At 44.3% G+C, this 14946-nt stretch overlaps 1 protein-coding gene across 1 annotated transcript in view; it reads left to right on the forward strand.

The window, feature by feature from the left end:
- Positions 1 to 14946, forward strand: part of STAG1 (stromal antigen 1) — a 463433-nt gene that overhangs the window by 226940 nt on the left and 221547 nt on the right. Inside the window, exon 5 of the mRNA XM_038759978.1 lies at positions 6503 to 6599. Coding sequence (XP_038615906.1) covers positions 6503 to 6599 — 97 coding nt within the window. The remainder of the gene's footprint in view (positions 1 to 6502; positions 6600 to 14946) is intronic.

Raw genomic sequence — 14946 nt, forward strand, 5'->3', positions numbered from 1 at the left:
AGCGCTTGGGAAGTACAAGTTGGCAACATCTAGAGACGGTCCCTACCCAACAACGGTCTCACAGTCTAGAAGGGGGAGACAGACAATAAAACAAAACATGTGGACAGGTGTCAAGTCATCACAATAAATAGAAATAAAGCTAGATGCACATCATTAAGAGAAGAAATAGAATAGTAAATATGTACAAGTAAAATAGAGTAATAAATCTGTGTATACACATATACAGGTGCTGTGGGGAGGGGAAGGAGGTAGCGTGGGGGGGATGAGAAGGAGGAGAGGAGAAAGGGGGCTTGGTCTGGGAAGGCCTCTTGGAGGAGGTGAGCTCTCAGTAGGGCTTTGAATAGAGGAAGAGAGCTAGCTTGGCAGATGTGGGGAGGGAGGGCATTCCAGGCCAGGGGGAGGACGTGGGCCGGGGGTCGACGGCGGGACAGGCGAGAGCGAGGTACGGTGAGGAGATTAGTGGTGGAGGAGCGGAGGGTGCGGGCTGGGCTGGAGAAGGACAGAAGGGAGGGGAGGTAGGAGGGGGCGAGGGGATGGACAGCCTTGAAGCTGAGAGTGAGGAGGTTTTGCTTGAGGCGTAGGTTGACAGGCAGACACTGGAGATTTTTGAGGAGGGGAGTAACGTTCCCAGAGCGTTTCTGCACTAAGATGATCCGAGCAGCAGCGTGAAGTATAGATTGAAGTGGGGAGAGACAGGAGGATGGGAGATCAGAGAGGAGGCTGATGCAGTAATACAGTTGGGATAGGATGAGAGATTGAACCAGCAGGGTAGCGGTTTGGATGGAGAGGAAAGGGTGGATCTTGGCGATGTTGCGGAGGTGAGACCGGCAGATTTTGGTGACGGATTGGATGTGAAGGGCGAACGAGAGAGTGGAGTCGAGGAGGAAACCAAGGTTGCAGGCTTGTGAGATGGGAAGGATGGTAGTGCCGTCTACAGTGACGGGAAAATCAGGGAGAGGGCAGGGTTTGGGAGGGAAGATAAGGAGTTCGGATCAGTGATATTCATTGAGCACTTACTGGGAAAGTGCACTATAACAGAGTCAGAAGCCTTGTTTCCTGCCCACACGGGCTTACACCCTAGAGGGGGAGGTGGACGTTAATACTGATAAGCCATTTATAATATCATTTGTAGGTGTGGTCATAAGTACTGTGGGGCAAATACCAAATGCCTGAAGGGGACAGAGCCAAGTGCATAAATGATGGAGAAGGGAGAGCGAGCCAGGGAAAGGAGGGCTGAACTGGGGAAAGCCTCTTGGAGGAGATGAGACCTTAGTAAGGCTTTGGAGGTGGAGAGTGTGGTGGTCTAGCACATCTGGAAGGCGAGGGAATTCCAGGCTAGGGGCGGGACATGGGAAAGAGGGCGGCGGCGAGATAGATGAAATCCGGGAGCTAGAGAGGAGCGGAGTGTGCGGACTGGGCTGTGGTAGGAGATCAGGGAGCTGAGGTATTCATTCAATCGTATTGAGCGCTTACTGTGTGCAGAGCACTGTACTAAGCGCTTGGGAAGTACAAGTTGGCAACATAGAGAGACGGTCCCTAACCAACAGTGGGCTCGCAGTCTAGAAGGGAGGGAGACGAGCTGATTACATGCTTTGAAGGTGATGATGAGACGTTTCTGTTCAATAATAATAATGATGGCATTTATTAAGCGCTTACTATATGCCATGCACTGTTCTAAGCACTGGGGGGGTTACAGGGTGATCAGGTTGTCCCACGGGGGGCTCACAGTCTTAATCCCCATTTTACAGATGAGGTAACTGAGGCACAGATAAGTGAAGTGACTTGCCCAAAGTCACACAGCTGACAATTGGCGGAGCCGGGATTTGAACCCATGACCCCTGACTCCAAAGCCCGTGCTCTTTCCACTGAGCCACGCTGCTTCTCAGTAGTCTACTGAGGGAAATTGGAAATTGGCACCGGGACCGTCTTGTCAAGTCAGGGAGTGGCTTTTTTGGAGTGGGATTTCAGGAGCTGTTTTGAGTCCTCATAGAAGCGTTGACCTGAAGTTTGTTGTGAGTTGGAAGCTAAAGAAAGCCCATTCTTACATAAATCCCGAGTGCAGTGAGAAATGTATTTATTCATTCATTCATTCATTCATTCATTCATTCAATCCTATTTATTGAGCGCTTACTGTGTGCAGAGCACAGTACTAAGCTCTTGGGAAGTACAAGTCGGCAACATTTAGAGACGGTCCCTACCCAACTAGGGGCTCAATTTAGGAGGTGACACGGAGAATTAGAAGAGGTTTCAAATTGTATTTTCATGTATCAGTGGTATTTATTGAGCGCTTACTTTCTGCTGCACACTGTACTGCTTGGGAGAGTGCAGTAAGGCTGGTATAATAATAATGATGATATTTGTTAAGCGCGAACTATGTGCAAAGCACTGTTCTAAGCGCTGGGGAGGTTACAAAGGGACTAGGTTGTCCCACGGAGGGCTCACAGTTTTAATCCCCATTTTACAGATGAGGTAACTGAGGCACGGAGAAGTGAAGTGACTTGCCCAAAGTCACACAGCTGACAGTTGGCAGAGCTGGGATTTGAACCCAAGACCTCTAACTCCAAAGCCCGGGCTCTTTCCACTGAGCCACACTACATCATCCCTGCCCTCAATGACATTTATTTAAATATTCCCAGATATTTATGCTGTGACATAACAATGCAATTTAGTTAATGGTTTGCATTTTTTTCCCACAGTGCAGTTTAAATATACTACCCCACTAAGTGATTAATTTGTGAATTCTTAAATTTCACTGGAAAGGATGTCGGCAAATTGCTTTATTTCCCTTAATGTCCTATGGTTGTATGAACAGCTGGTGCTTAATAAATATGACGTGTTTGGAGCATTGGTGTTCATTATAGGTAGCAACTAGTTTTGACAATACCGTGTGATAATTGGTAGATACTGAATGAATAAAAATAGCAATAATAATAACTGAGGCGGTAAACATTTACCCTGTGCCAAATACTGTGCCAAGCGCTGGGGTAGATATAGCACTTAGTGTGGCACTCTGCCCACAGTAAGCGCTCAGTAAATGCGATTGATTGTAAAATAATCGGGTTGAGCACAGTCCCAGTCCCAGATGTTGGAAATATCTGTCAATACATTCATATTGACAAATACAAAAATACAGATAGTAAATTCTTGGCACTGGCCAGTTTCAAGTCAGTTCCCTTTAACTCGGTTGGAAAGTCAGGCAACCGTGAGGCATGACCACAGGAAATTAGACTTTTTGTTCAAGCTTATCTCATAAATAGACTGTCCTCTTTTTCTGTCCCCCATGAAAAGCAAAGGGAAGAGCAAGAGAGTCTCTTTATTAAGCTGTAAAGTAGGAAAGATGAGGCTACAAAAGCACTGCTTCCTTTTCCCTCACGTTTGTCGATGCTGTTGCCTTCCCTGCTGTGGCTCTCCACCTTCCAGAAGCTTTGACCACCACTGTCTCCCCCTTCTAGACTCTGAGCCCGTTGTTGGGTAGGGACCGTCTCTATATGTTGCCAACTTGTACTTCCCAAGCGCTTAGTACAGTGCTCTGCACACAGTAAGCGCTCAATAAATACGATTGAATGAATGAATGAATGAATGAAATCCCCAGCCTCTCCATTGGCCCTCCCAACTCCATAGTCACAAACTCAGGGATTCTTCGAAAACTCAAGAATATTTCAAGGCATAATGAGTATTTGACTCTGTGGAAGTGAATCTGGTAAATCCATCAAGAGCCTCAGGTGTATGTGTATGTCTGTCAGAAAGAGAGATTTTCAATATAAAAGTCCTTGATATTCAACATAATTGGGTCGCAGTCGTGTCACTGATTTGAGAGAAATGGTTTTATCTGTTGTCCCTTAAGTCGCTTTGAATTTGGGATCAGTTTTGTAGTCTTCTAGTGCCACGCAGACGTAATTGAACTGCTTCTTTTGAGGTAAAATAGCCTGTATTTTGCTTCACAGTCAGGGTCAACAAATTTGGTCCCTGTGGCTAAAGGCATATTGAGAAGAGTGATAAAACAAAACAAAACAAAAGAACGGGGGAACAGGAATATGCCGTAGGGCGCTCATTCATTTTGGTTGGTTCTTCCTACGCTAAAGAGAAGTACCAAGGCCTCGTGGAAAGAGCATGGACTGGGATTCAGAGGACCTGGGTTCTATTCCCGACTCTGGCCCTTGCCTGCTCAGTGACCTTAAGCAGGTCACTTCATTACTCTCTGCCTCAGTTTCCTCAACTGTAAAATGGGGGTTAAATACCTGTTCTCCCTCCCACTTAGACTGTGAGTCCCATGTGGGACAGGGACCGTGTCCAACTTGATTATCTTGTACCTAACCCTAGTACTTAGTACAGTGCTTGGCACATAGTAAATGCTTAGCAAACACCATTATTATTATTATTAGTTGTAGTTGTAGTAGTATAAAGAGGAGTTCTAGAGTCAAGGGGACATAGCATATCTTCAAGAGCCATCCTTCCCAAAGGAGAAATCTCTGAGTCCTTTATGATTTCCCTGCTTTTCAATCTGGGGAAAGGGGTGAACAGGGGAGACTAACACGGCCTTCACAGTGGTGATTGTCAAGAAGTGTGTTGTAGAGCACGGGCCTGAGAAACAGAAGGACCTGGGTTCTAGTCCTGACTCTGCCACTAGTCTGCTGTATGAACCTTGGGCAAGGCGCTTAACTTCTCCGTGCCTCAGTTACCTCACCTGTAAAGTGGGGATAAGGACCGTGAGCCTCCTGTGGGACGTGGACTATGTCCATCCTGATTAGGTTATATCTACTTCAGCTCTTAGAACAGTGCTTGGCACATAGTAAGCACTTAACAAATACCATTTAAAAATAAAAATGTGGCCTTCCCCGATTAAGCCTTTCTCCGTCTCTCTCTCCCTTCCCTGTCCTCTTTGCACATGGATCTTTGCCCTTTCGGCATTGGGTATTCGCCCCACCCTCAGCCCCAGAGTGTACGTACGTATGTACGTGTACGTATCTACAAATTACATGATATAAATTTATTCATATTAATGTCCATCTCCCCCTCTAGTCTGTCAGCCCATTGCGAGTAGGGAAAGTGTATCAACTCCGTTGGATTCTACTCTCCCATGTGCGTAGTACAGTGAGGAACACATAGAAAGTGCTCAATAAATATGATTGATGGATTGGAGTGGCTCCCGAACAGCTATTTAACCCCCCATTTTACAGTTGAGGAAACTGAGGCACAGAGTAGGGAAGTGACCCGCTCAAGGTCACTGAGCAGGCAAGGGCCAGAGTCGGGAATAGAACCAGAAACCAGATTGCTGTTGTCTCATACGTGAGCCAGGAGTTGCTGATCTTTGTCTGTGCGGTAGGTTATGTGGGGGAAAAGAATTAAAATTCTTGAAGTATATAATTTCTTCTTTTTATAACCTGAACACAGAGATTTTAAATCTGTCCACATTCTATAGGGGAAAAACAGTTCCAGTTGATAAATCAAATGAGCTCATTGTGGAAACCAAAAGGGACTGTTTCGTCAGGGAGCAATCAAAAATGTGTGCTCGTTACGGTGCGTTTTTGTTTTCCTAGAAATTTAATTTTAGTTTTCGATAGCTACCGGTTGAAGTTCCAATGTTGAACGATCCGAAGAAAACGATCGACGATTGTTTTCCTGACAAGATGTCACGGTGCCAGTTTTCAAAGTTGGCTCAAGTTTGCCTCCCTCTGAAAGTCCACAATGGCAGGGAAGACTTGGGTCTTGCTTTCTGATTCTGGAGAGGAGCCAGGGGCTTGCTTCCGTATCCCTCCTCGGGGTTGGAAAAATGAGAAGCAGCCATCCCCAGAATCTGGGCAAAACAGCTCCCAATCTGATTCCCGGGGCTCCCGAGAGGATGGGGATGGAAGGCGTGCCTGCCGGAGTCCGTTTCCAATCCCGCGGTTAGCTTGGGGGCTGGTTTTTGGAATTGCTATTTTTTAGCATCCATCCTTGGACTGCAAAATTCACCCTTGGGACACCACATATAGTACAGTCGTAGGATTTATCCTCTTTTTTTTTTTTCCTTTTTAAGTTCTCGTTTTCTCACTAACCTTTACTTTGAAAGATGCCCACAGTTAAAGCCACAGGCGCTTGTTTTTTCATCCACTATTGTTACTATCACTGCACCGTCATCATTTTCATCAGGAGACATTTACTTCTCATCTAGTGTGTACTCCAGCGCTCAGTACAGTGCTCGGCCCGTAGCAAATGCTTAACGGATACTGTGGTTATTATTATTATCATTTGTAATATTAGCCAAAGGGGCTTTTGGAGTGGTATGTAGAGGTGCGGATCAAGCTCTGATGATGATTTATGTCTCGAATTTTGAGGGAGGGCCTCCGTGTTCATTAACATTGAAAGGCGAGGGACTTCAGAGGAATAATTCCCGGTAGGTAATTTTCTCCTTCAAACAGGAAAAATAAAAAATCTTATGAGAAAGTTATCGGAAATGTTGTTTGAAGCCTTGTAAAACATTTCTCACTGAGAGTTCTGATATGTATTTTTTTTTTCTTGACAGTCCGTGGTGGATGACTGGATTGAATCATATAAACAGGACAGGGATATTGCACTTCTGGATTTAATCAACTTCTTTATCCAGTGTTCAGGATGTCGAGGTACAGAATCACGGAAACGAAGTGGTGTCAAACAATGATAAACTATCCGTCTAATAGTATGTTTTTCAGAACACCTATTCTTATAGGAAATGTATTGGTATATTTTGTTTCATTCCTGGAAAAACTCTTGTTGAGATCTGCTTGTGAAAGAGAAAACAATTGACCAAAGGTTCTTCCTGAATTTTCATTCCACACTTTTCATGAATGTAAAAAAAATATTCAGAAAGGCTTTGGAAGAAACTGAAGATTGATCTTATTCATCATTTGAAAACGAATTCTTTCGGTTTCATTAACATTGCTTCTCGAATGATCTCAAAATTGTATTTTTTGGACCGGGGAGGCTTTTCTTCTTGCATTTTCTTCTCTAGTTTAAAAGTCTTGGATTTTTATGCTGATGGCTGTGGGGTGGTACTGGCGTAAAGCAGCAAGTCCTCTTGGTTTCTTGAATTTGTAGCCTCTTTTCCCCTCCTTGCCTTTAACTTTTTTCATGGTATTTGTTAAGCCCTTGCTGTGTTCTAGGCACTGTTCTGAGTGTTGGGGTGGAGACAAGCTAATCAATTTGGAAACAGTCCATGTCCCCTAAGGGGCTCGCAGACTTAAGCCCAGAGAAGTGAAGTGATTCGCCCAAGGCCGCACCGCAGACAAGTGGCAGAACCCAGATTAGATCCCGGGACGTCCTACTCCCAGGCCTGTCCTCAATCCACTAGATCGTGCTGCTTCTCTTTGATTCTGGCTGGTGCTGATCTTAGAATTTCTGTTGAGCCTCTCGGTCATGTTAGTAATTACCATTATTCTTCCCTATTGTTTCTTGTTTTGCTGTCCTTCACTTTTCTGTCTTTTAGCATTGAGTAAAAATTCTAAAGGCGTTTCTGTAATTATGTTATGTAATTATATTTTGTTACTATGTTTGGTTTTGTTCTCTGTCTCCCCCTTGTAGACTGTGAGCCCACTGTTGGGTAGGGACTGTCTCTATATGTTGCCAGCTTGTACTTCCCAAGCGCTTAGTACAGTGCTCTGCACACAGTAAGTGCTCAATAAATACGATTGATTGATTGATTGATTGATTGTAATTGACCATTTGTTAGGGCTCTCAGGGTTCTGAAAATTTTCCTTTTCTTATATTGTGTTTTCCTAACACTTCCTTTATTCATTCATTCATTCAATCGTATTTATTGAGCGCTTACTGTGTGCAGAGCACTGGACTAAGTGCTTGGGAGTACAAACTGGCAACATAGAGAGACGGTCCCTACCCAACAGCGGGCTCACAGTCTAGAAGGAGGAGACAGAGAACAAAACAGAACATATTAACAAAATAAAATAAATAGAATAAATATGTACAAATAAAATAGAGTAATAAATTCCGTGAATTTTTTCTCTACTAGTAGTATTGCTAGGTAAGCACTCCAGAATTTTTTAATTAAAGAGTAAAGAAAGTGCATTTTAATCAATGAGGAAGTACCATGGATCCTTCTGTGAATTTTTTCTTTGCTAGTAGTATTGCTAGGTAAACACTCCAGAATTTTTTAATTAAAGAGTAAAGAAAGTGCATTTTAATCAATGAGGAAGTACCATGGATCCAGCCAAACCTGTTAGATTTCTATTATGCCATTTAGGGATAAAAATAAGGGGCAGTTTGCCATACACACTATGTAATCCCCATTATATCAATCAGTTGGTCAGTCATTGGTATCTTGAGTGCTCACCATGTGCAGAGCACTGGGCTTAAGCACTTGAGAGAGAATCATCCAGCAGAATCTTTACCAAAGTGTCCTGAGCCACAACAACATGAGAAGCAGCATGGCGTAATGGATAGAGCCCGGGCCCGGGGACCCTGAAGGTAGTGGGTTCTAATCCAGACTCTGCCACTTGTCTGCTGTGTGACCTTGGGCAAGTCATTTCACTTTTCTGTGCCTCAGTTACCTCATCTGTAAAATGGGGATGAAGACTGTGAGCCCCAGATGATACTTTGTCTAACCCGATTTGCTTCATTCATTCATTCAGTCATATTTATTGAGAGCTTATTGTGTGCAGAGCACTGTACTAAGCGCTTGGGAAGTACAAATTTGCTTGTATCCACCCCAAATGCTTAATTCAGAGTCTGGCACCCAGAAAGCTTTAACAAATGCCACTGTTATTATTGTTATTACAAGTATACGATAGCTTACTTTCCCCTCCCTTCTATCATCCCAAGAATATGCTACCTTGGTGACGGCTAGAGCAGGGAAACATTTCTTTGGTCAACAAGACTAATTTCTGCTTTAGAGTCTGCACTGCAAAAATCTGACCGGTGGAGATTTCTAACTGAGGCTCCCCTGTACTGCTCTGCATTGAGACATGTCAAACCAGTCAGTCAAAGCCATATTTAAGAGAAGTAAGGTCAATTATCTCCTTCCACCACCAGAAACCCTCTGCTTCTCCTAGACTCTCACGCCTGATGAGTGTTTATACTAAGCCGGTTTACTTGTTTTGCTGTCCGTCTCCCCGCTTTCAGACTGTAAGCCCGGTCTGGGCGGGGATTGTCTCTCTCTATTGCTGAATTGTACTTTCCAAGCGCTTAGTACAATGCTCTGGACACAATAAGCGCTCAATAAATATGAATGAATGAATGAATGAATGGACAATCAGGCTGATGTTAGACTGTGAGCCCCTTTTAGGCTGTGAGCCCACTGTTGGGTAGGGACTGTCTCTATATGTTGCCAACTTGTACTTCCCAAGCGCTTAGTGCAGTGCTCTGCACACAGTAAGCGCTCAATAAATACGATTGATGATGATGATGTTATGCTCTTTTGCCTGCAAGATTTAGGGACTGCAACCAGCTGGTGAGTCAATCGGAGTCTCCGATCCCTCCCCGGGAACCCCTTGCAATGAGCTAAAAGACTTCTGTTCGCCTGAAGAATGCTTTAGTCTAGGGATCATGGCTTCTAACTTTCTAGCCCTCTCCCAAACTTTTAGTTCATTACTCTGCCCAGAATAAGCAAGTGCTCAATAAAGAATAATAATAATGGTATTTGTTAAGCGCTTACTACGTGCCAAGCACTGTTCTAAGTGCTGGAGTAGATACAAGGTAAGCAGGTTGTCCCAAGTGGGGCTCACAGTCTTAATTCCTGTTTTACAGATGAGGTAACTGAGGCACAGAGAAGTTAAGTGGCTTACCCAAGGTCCAGCTGACAAGTTCATTCATTCATTCATTCAATCGTATTTATTGGGCACTTACTGTGTGCCGAGCACTGTACTAAGCACTTGGGAAGTGCAAGTTGGCAACATATAGAGACGGTCCTTACCCAACAGCGGGCTCACAGTCTAGAAGGGGGAGACAGAACAAAACAGAACATATTAACAAAATAAAATAAATAGAATAAATATGTACAAATAAAATAGAGTAATAAATTCCATGAATTTTTTCTTTACTAGTAGTATTGCTAGGTAAGCACTCCAGAATTTTTTAATTAAAGAGTAAAGAAAGTGCATTTTAATCAATGAGGAAGTACCATGGATCCTTCTGTGAATTTTTTCTTTACTAGTAGTATTGCTAGGTAAACACTCCATAATTTTTTTAATTAAAGAGTAAAGAAAGTGCATTTTAATCAATGAGGAAGTACCATGGATCCAGCTAAACCTGTTAGATTTCTATTATAACATTTAGGGATAAAAATAAGGGGCACTTAGAACCAGGATTAGAACCCAAGTCCTCTCTCTCCCAAGCCTATGCTCTTTCCACTAAGCCATACTGCTTCTATTGCCAATTGAATATCTGATGAGAAGGCTAACTATAATGTGTTTATTTGCTCAGTAATAATAATAGTTGTAGTGTTTGTTAAGCGCTTACTATGTGCTAGGCACTGTCTGAAGCGCTGGGGTAGTTACAAACAAATTGAGTTGGACGCAGTCCCCGTCCCACATGGGGCTCGCAGTCTCAATCCCCATTTTCCAGGTGAGGTAACTGAGGCCCAGAGAAGTAAAGTATCTTGCGCAGGGTCTTACAGCAACCAAATGGCGGAGCCGGGATTAGAACCCATGACCTTCTGACTCCCAGTCCCACTACGCCATGCTGCTTCATGTCAGGAAGGAGAGAAGAGCGTGCACTGACTTCGAATTTCGTCCTCGTCGATCTTCCGTGGTGTCAGTCTACAGTTGTAGGAGTCGGCATTTGCTGGCCAAACATTTTCCTGCCACTTCCTCTTCCTTCTCTTCTCGTCTGTACTACTTGAGTTCATCACTCTGGTTGCGGGGGATGAGCTGACTAAATTGGAAGGTGATGGGGCGACCTGTGGCATAGCCATCCCAGACTGAGCCCCCTTTTTCCTCTCCCCCTCCCCATCCCCCCCGCCCTACCTCCTTCCCGTCCCCACAGCACCTGTATATGTGTTTGTACAGATTTATTACTCTATTTATTTTACTTGTACATGTCTACTATTCTATTTTATTTTGTTAATATGTTTTGTTTTGTTGTCTGTCTCCCCCTTCTAGACCGTGAGCCCGCTGTTGGGTAGGGACTGTCTCTATTTGTTGGCAACTTGTACTTCCCAAGCGCTTAGTACAGTGCTCTGCACAAAGTAAGCGCTCAATAAATACGATTGAATGAATGAAAGTACATTCAGGCTCTCATCCTCCCCCGCCTCGGTGTCCCCCGCGTCTTCTGGTGCGCCCAGTGTCTGCCGGGCTCTGCGTCTGAAAACAGCTGCCTGCGTTTTTAGTACAAGTTTGCTATCTCGACATCTCTCACTTCTCTGGGCCTGAGTCACATTTCTCCATCAAGATGATTAGCTTGGATCTTTGTTGGAACTGTCGGCATTAATCAGGAGATGTTACCCCCGGATAAGTATGATACTGATAATGGCTCTCCACGTGAATAGTGACCCGGTCAAATAAATGATCCCCTACCTCCGTGCTATGTCCTGTTGGCTGCAAATAAAAGCTGTCTTGTTGGCCCCTGTCGCCTTCATCCTCAGGACCGTCTCCCATTTATCGCTGGACCTTTTAGCCTTTTAAGAGCACGTCAGTTTTTGTTCCAGTTGCGCTACCCCAGGCCTGATGGCTTCACACCAACAAAGGTAGTCGTAAGGAAATAGGTTGGCAAGGTCTGGGACCTAAGGCATGAGTGAAATAGATGCATAACAGCATTTCCTTTTTTTCTTCTAGGATTTCTGTTGCAATTGATTGAAACTTTTTTCTTTTGGAAAACGGGTTTGTGAACCAACATGTTGCATAAATTCCAGCTGTTTCCCTCTGTGCCGATTTGGGGATTATATTGTAGCAGGTTGTGTTTCAGCGTTGCCGCGTTAGGATTCCTTCTGCCCTTTCTATTTTCAGTCTCCTTTCTTTATTTGGCCATCATTCTTTCTCCTAGTGGTAGTATCATGAGGAGAACGAAATCTGGGGAGTAGGGAAGCAGGGTTACCTAGTGGAAAGAGCACGGGCCTGAGGGTCAGAGCACTTGGGTTGTAATCCAGGCTCTGCCGCTCGGCTGCTGCGTGACCTTGGGCAAATCACTTCACTCCTCTGGGCCTCAGTTCCCTCATCTGCAAAATGGGGGTTTAACTCCCGTTCTACCTTCTACTTAGACTGTGCGCCCCATGCCAGGACCTGATTATCTTGTATAGTAATAATAATAATAATGATGGCATTTATTAAGCCCTTTTAGACTGTGAGCCCACTGTTGGGTAAGGACTGACTCTATATATTGCCAATTTGTACTTCCCAAGCGCTTAGTACAGTGCTCTGCACACAGGAAGCGCTCAATAAATGCTATTGATGATGATGATGATGATTAAGCACTTACTATATGCAAAGCACTGTTCTAAGCGCTGGGGAGGTTACAAGGCAATCAGGTTGTCCCACAGGGGGCCCACAGTCTTCATCCCCATTTTCCAGATGAGGGAACTGAGGCCCAGAGAAGTGAAGTGACTTGCCCAAAGTCACATAGCTGAAAAGTGGCGGAGCCGGGATTTGAACCCATGGCCTCTGACTCCAAATCCTGTGCTCTTTCCACTGAACCACGCTGCTTCTCTGTATCCCCCCAGTGCTTGGCACACAATAAGTGCTTAACAAATACCACTATCATTATTATCATTATTATTATATTTGAAGAGAGTTAGTAGTATCTGAAACATGACTGCACTATGGAACCACCTAGTTAGAAACCTGGATCTGCCTTTTGATAAGCGTATCACGTAAACGAATACGTGGAATATATTTAAACTAGTTAGTGATTCCTCGTCTCCCCCTTGTCCCCCTCTCCATCACCACCGTCTTACCTCCTTCCCTTCCCCACAGCACCTGTATATATGTATATATGTTTGTACATATTTATTACTCTGTTTATGTATTTATTTTACTTGTACATATCTATTCTATTTATTTCATTTTGTTAATATGTTTGGTTTTGTTCCCTGTCTCCCCCTTCTAGACTGTGAGCTCACTGTTGGGTAGGGACTGTCTCTATATGTTGCCAACTTGTACTTCCCAAGCGCTTAGTACAGTGCTCTGCACACAGTAAGCGCTCAGTAAATGCAATGGATTGATTGTGTGGTGGTATCAGCGTAGTTCCAAATCTCACTTATAAATGCTTCAGAAAGATTGAGCGGACTTTGAATTTTTACCTGGAATGCGCATATTGATCTCATTCCCGTGGGAGAGAACCATTGGCAATTATGTATTCAGATATGGGCCACACTTTTTAAAAACTGCAAATTACTATTAGTATGTGTAAACTAAATGGACACCTAATCTGGAACTGAAGTAAAGAACTATCACAATTGTTTTTTTTCAGCTCCAATGTTAGAGGTGGGGCTTCCCCGGGGATAGGGGTAGTGGCCCAAGTTTAAGGGGAAAATGGAAGACAGAAGAGAGGGAGTGATAGAGAGCGAGCCATCATCATTAGTCGTATTTTTGAGCGCTTACGGTGTGCAGGGCACTGTACTAAGCGCTTGGGAAGTACAAGTTGGCAACAGTCAACAGCCAGACAGTCGCAGGGAGATCGGGTGTAAAACTCCGGAGTGGCAGCAGTTGCTGCCCCAATGGTGTGAGCTCCTTATGGCCAGGAATCATATCTCTGGACTTTAAGCTCATTGTGGGCAGGGATTGTGTCTGTTACATTGTTGTATTTCTACTCTGCCAAGCGCTTAGTGCAATATAAGCGCTCAGTAAATACCTTAGACTGACTGACATACCTCCCAACTCCATTATATATTTATTGTGTAGTAATAATAATAATAATGATGGCATTTATTAAGCGCTTACTCTGTGCAAAGCACTGTTCTAAACGCTGGGGAGGTTACAAGGTGATCAGGTTGTCCCACGGGGGGCTCACAATCTTAATCCTCAGTTTTACAGATGAGGTAACTGAGGCCCAGAGAAGTGAATTGACTTGCCCAAAGCCACACAGCTGACAATTGGCGGAGCCAGGATTTGAACCCCTGACCTCTGACTCCAGAGCCCGGGCTCTTTCCACTGAGCCACGCTGCTTCTCTTCGCACTGTAGGCACCCGGGAAATATGATAGATTGAAAGAATGTGGCGTCAGGATGCCAGAGGTGGTGGATTTGGGTCTCCCCAGCAGATCTTTCCCGTCGTGCTTTTCTGATGTGGCCAATTTGACTCAACAGAACCTCCTCACGGATATCAATCAATCAATCAATCATATTTATTGAGCGCTTACTGTGTGCAGAGCACTGTACTAAGCGCTTGGGAAGTACAAGTTGGCAACATATAGAGACGGTCCCTACCCAACAGTGGGCTCACATATGAGTTTCACACGCCAGATCTAGTTTGCTTGAGGCCTGCCTCACTGTTGCTTACTAATGAATGGGCCTTTTTCGTTGTTGATCATCATTGTATTTATTGAGTGCTTACTTTGTGTGGAGTCCTGAACTGTTTGGGAAGCTACAATAAAGCAGAGTTTGTAGTGAGGGATCCCTGCCCTCAGGGAACTTACATTGTTAATCATCTTTTTTTATTATTTTTTTTTTGTATGGTATTTGTTAAGTGCTATCTATGTGCCAGGCACTGTTCTCAGCACTGGGGTTGATTCAAGCTAACCAGGTCCATATCCTACATGGGGCTCCTATTTTTAGTCCCCATTTTACAGATAAGCGCTTAGTACTTAGTACTCAATTTGTACTTCCCAAGCGCTTAGTACAGTGCTCTGCACATAGTAAGCGCTCAATAAATACGATTGATTGATTGATTGATAGTACAGTGCTCTGCACACAGTAAGCGCTCAATAAATGCGATTGATGATGATGATGATGAGGGAACCGAGGCCCAAAACCGAGGTCACCCAGCGGACAAGCGGCAGGGCTGGAATTAGAACCCGGGTCCCATGCACCTTCATGCCTGGTTAGCAAGAT

The sequence above is a fragment of the Tachyglossus aculeatus genome, chromosome 1, assembly GCF_015852505.1.
Source record: "Tachyglossus aculeatus isolate mTacAcu1 chromosome 1, mTacAcu1.pri, whole genome shotgun sequence".
Taxonomy (NCBI): Eukaryota; Metazoa; Chordata; class Mammalia; order Monotremata; family Tachyglossidae; genus Tachyglossus; species Tachyglossus aculeatus.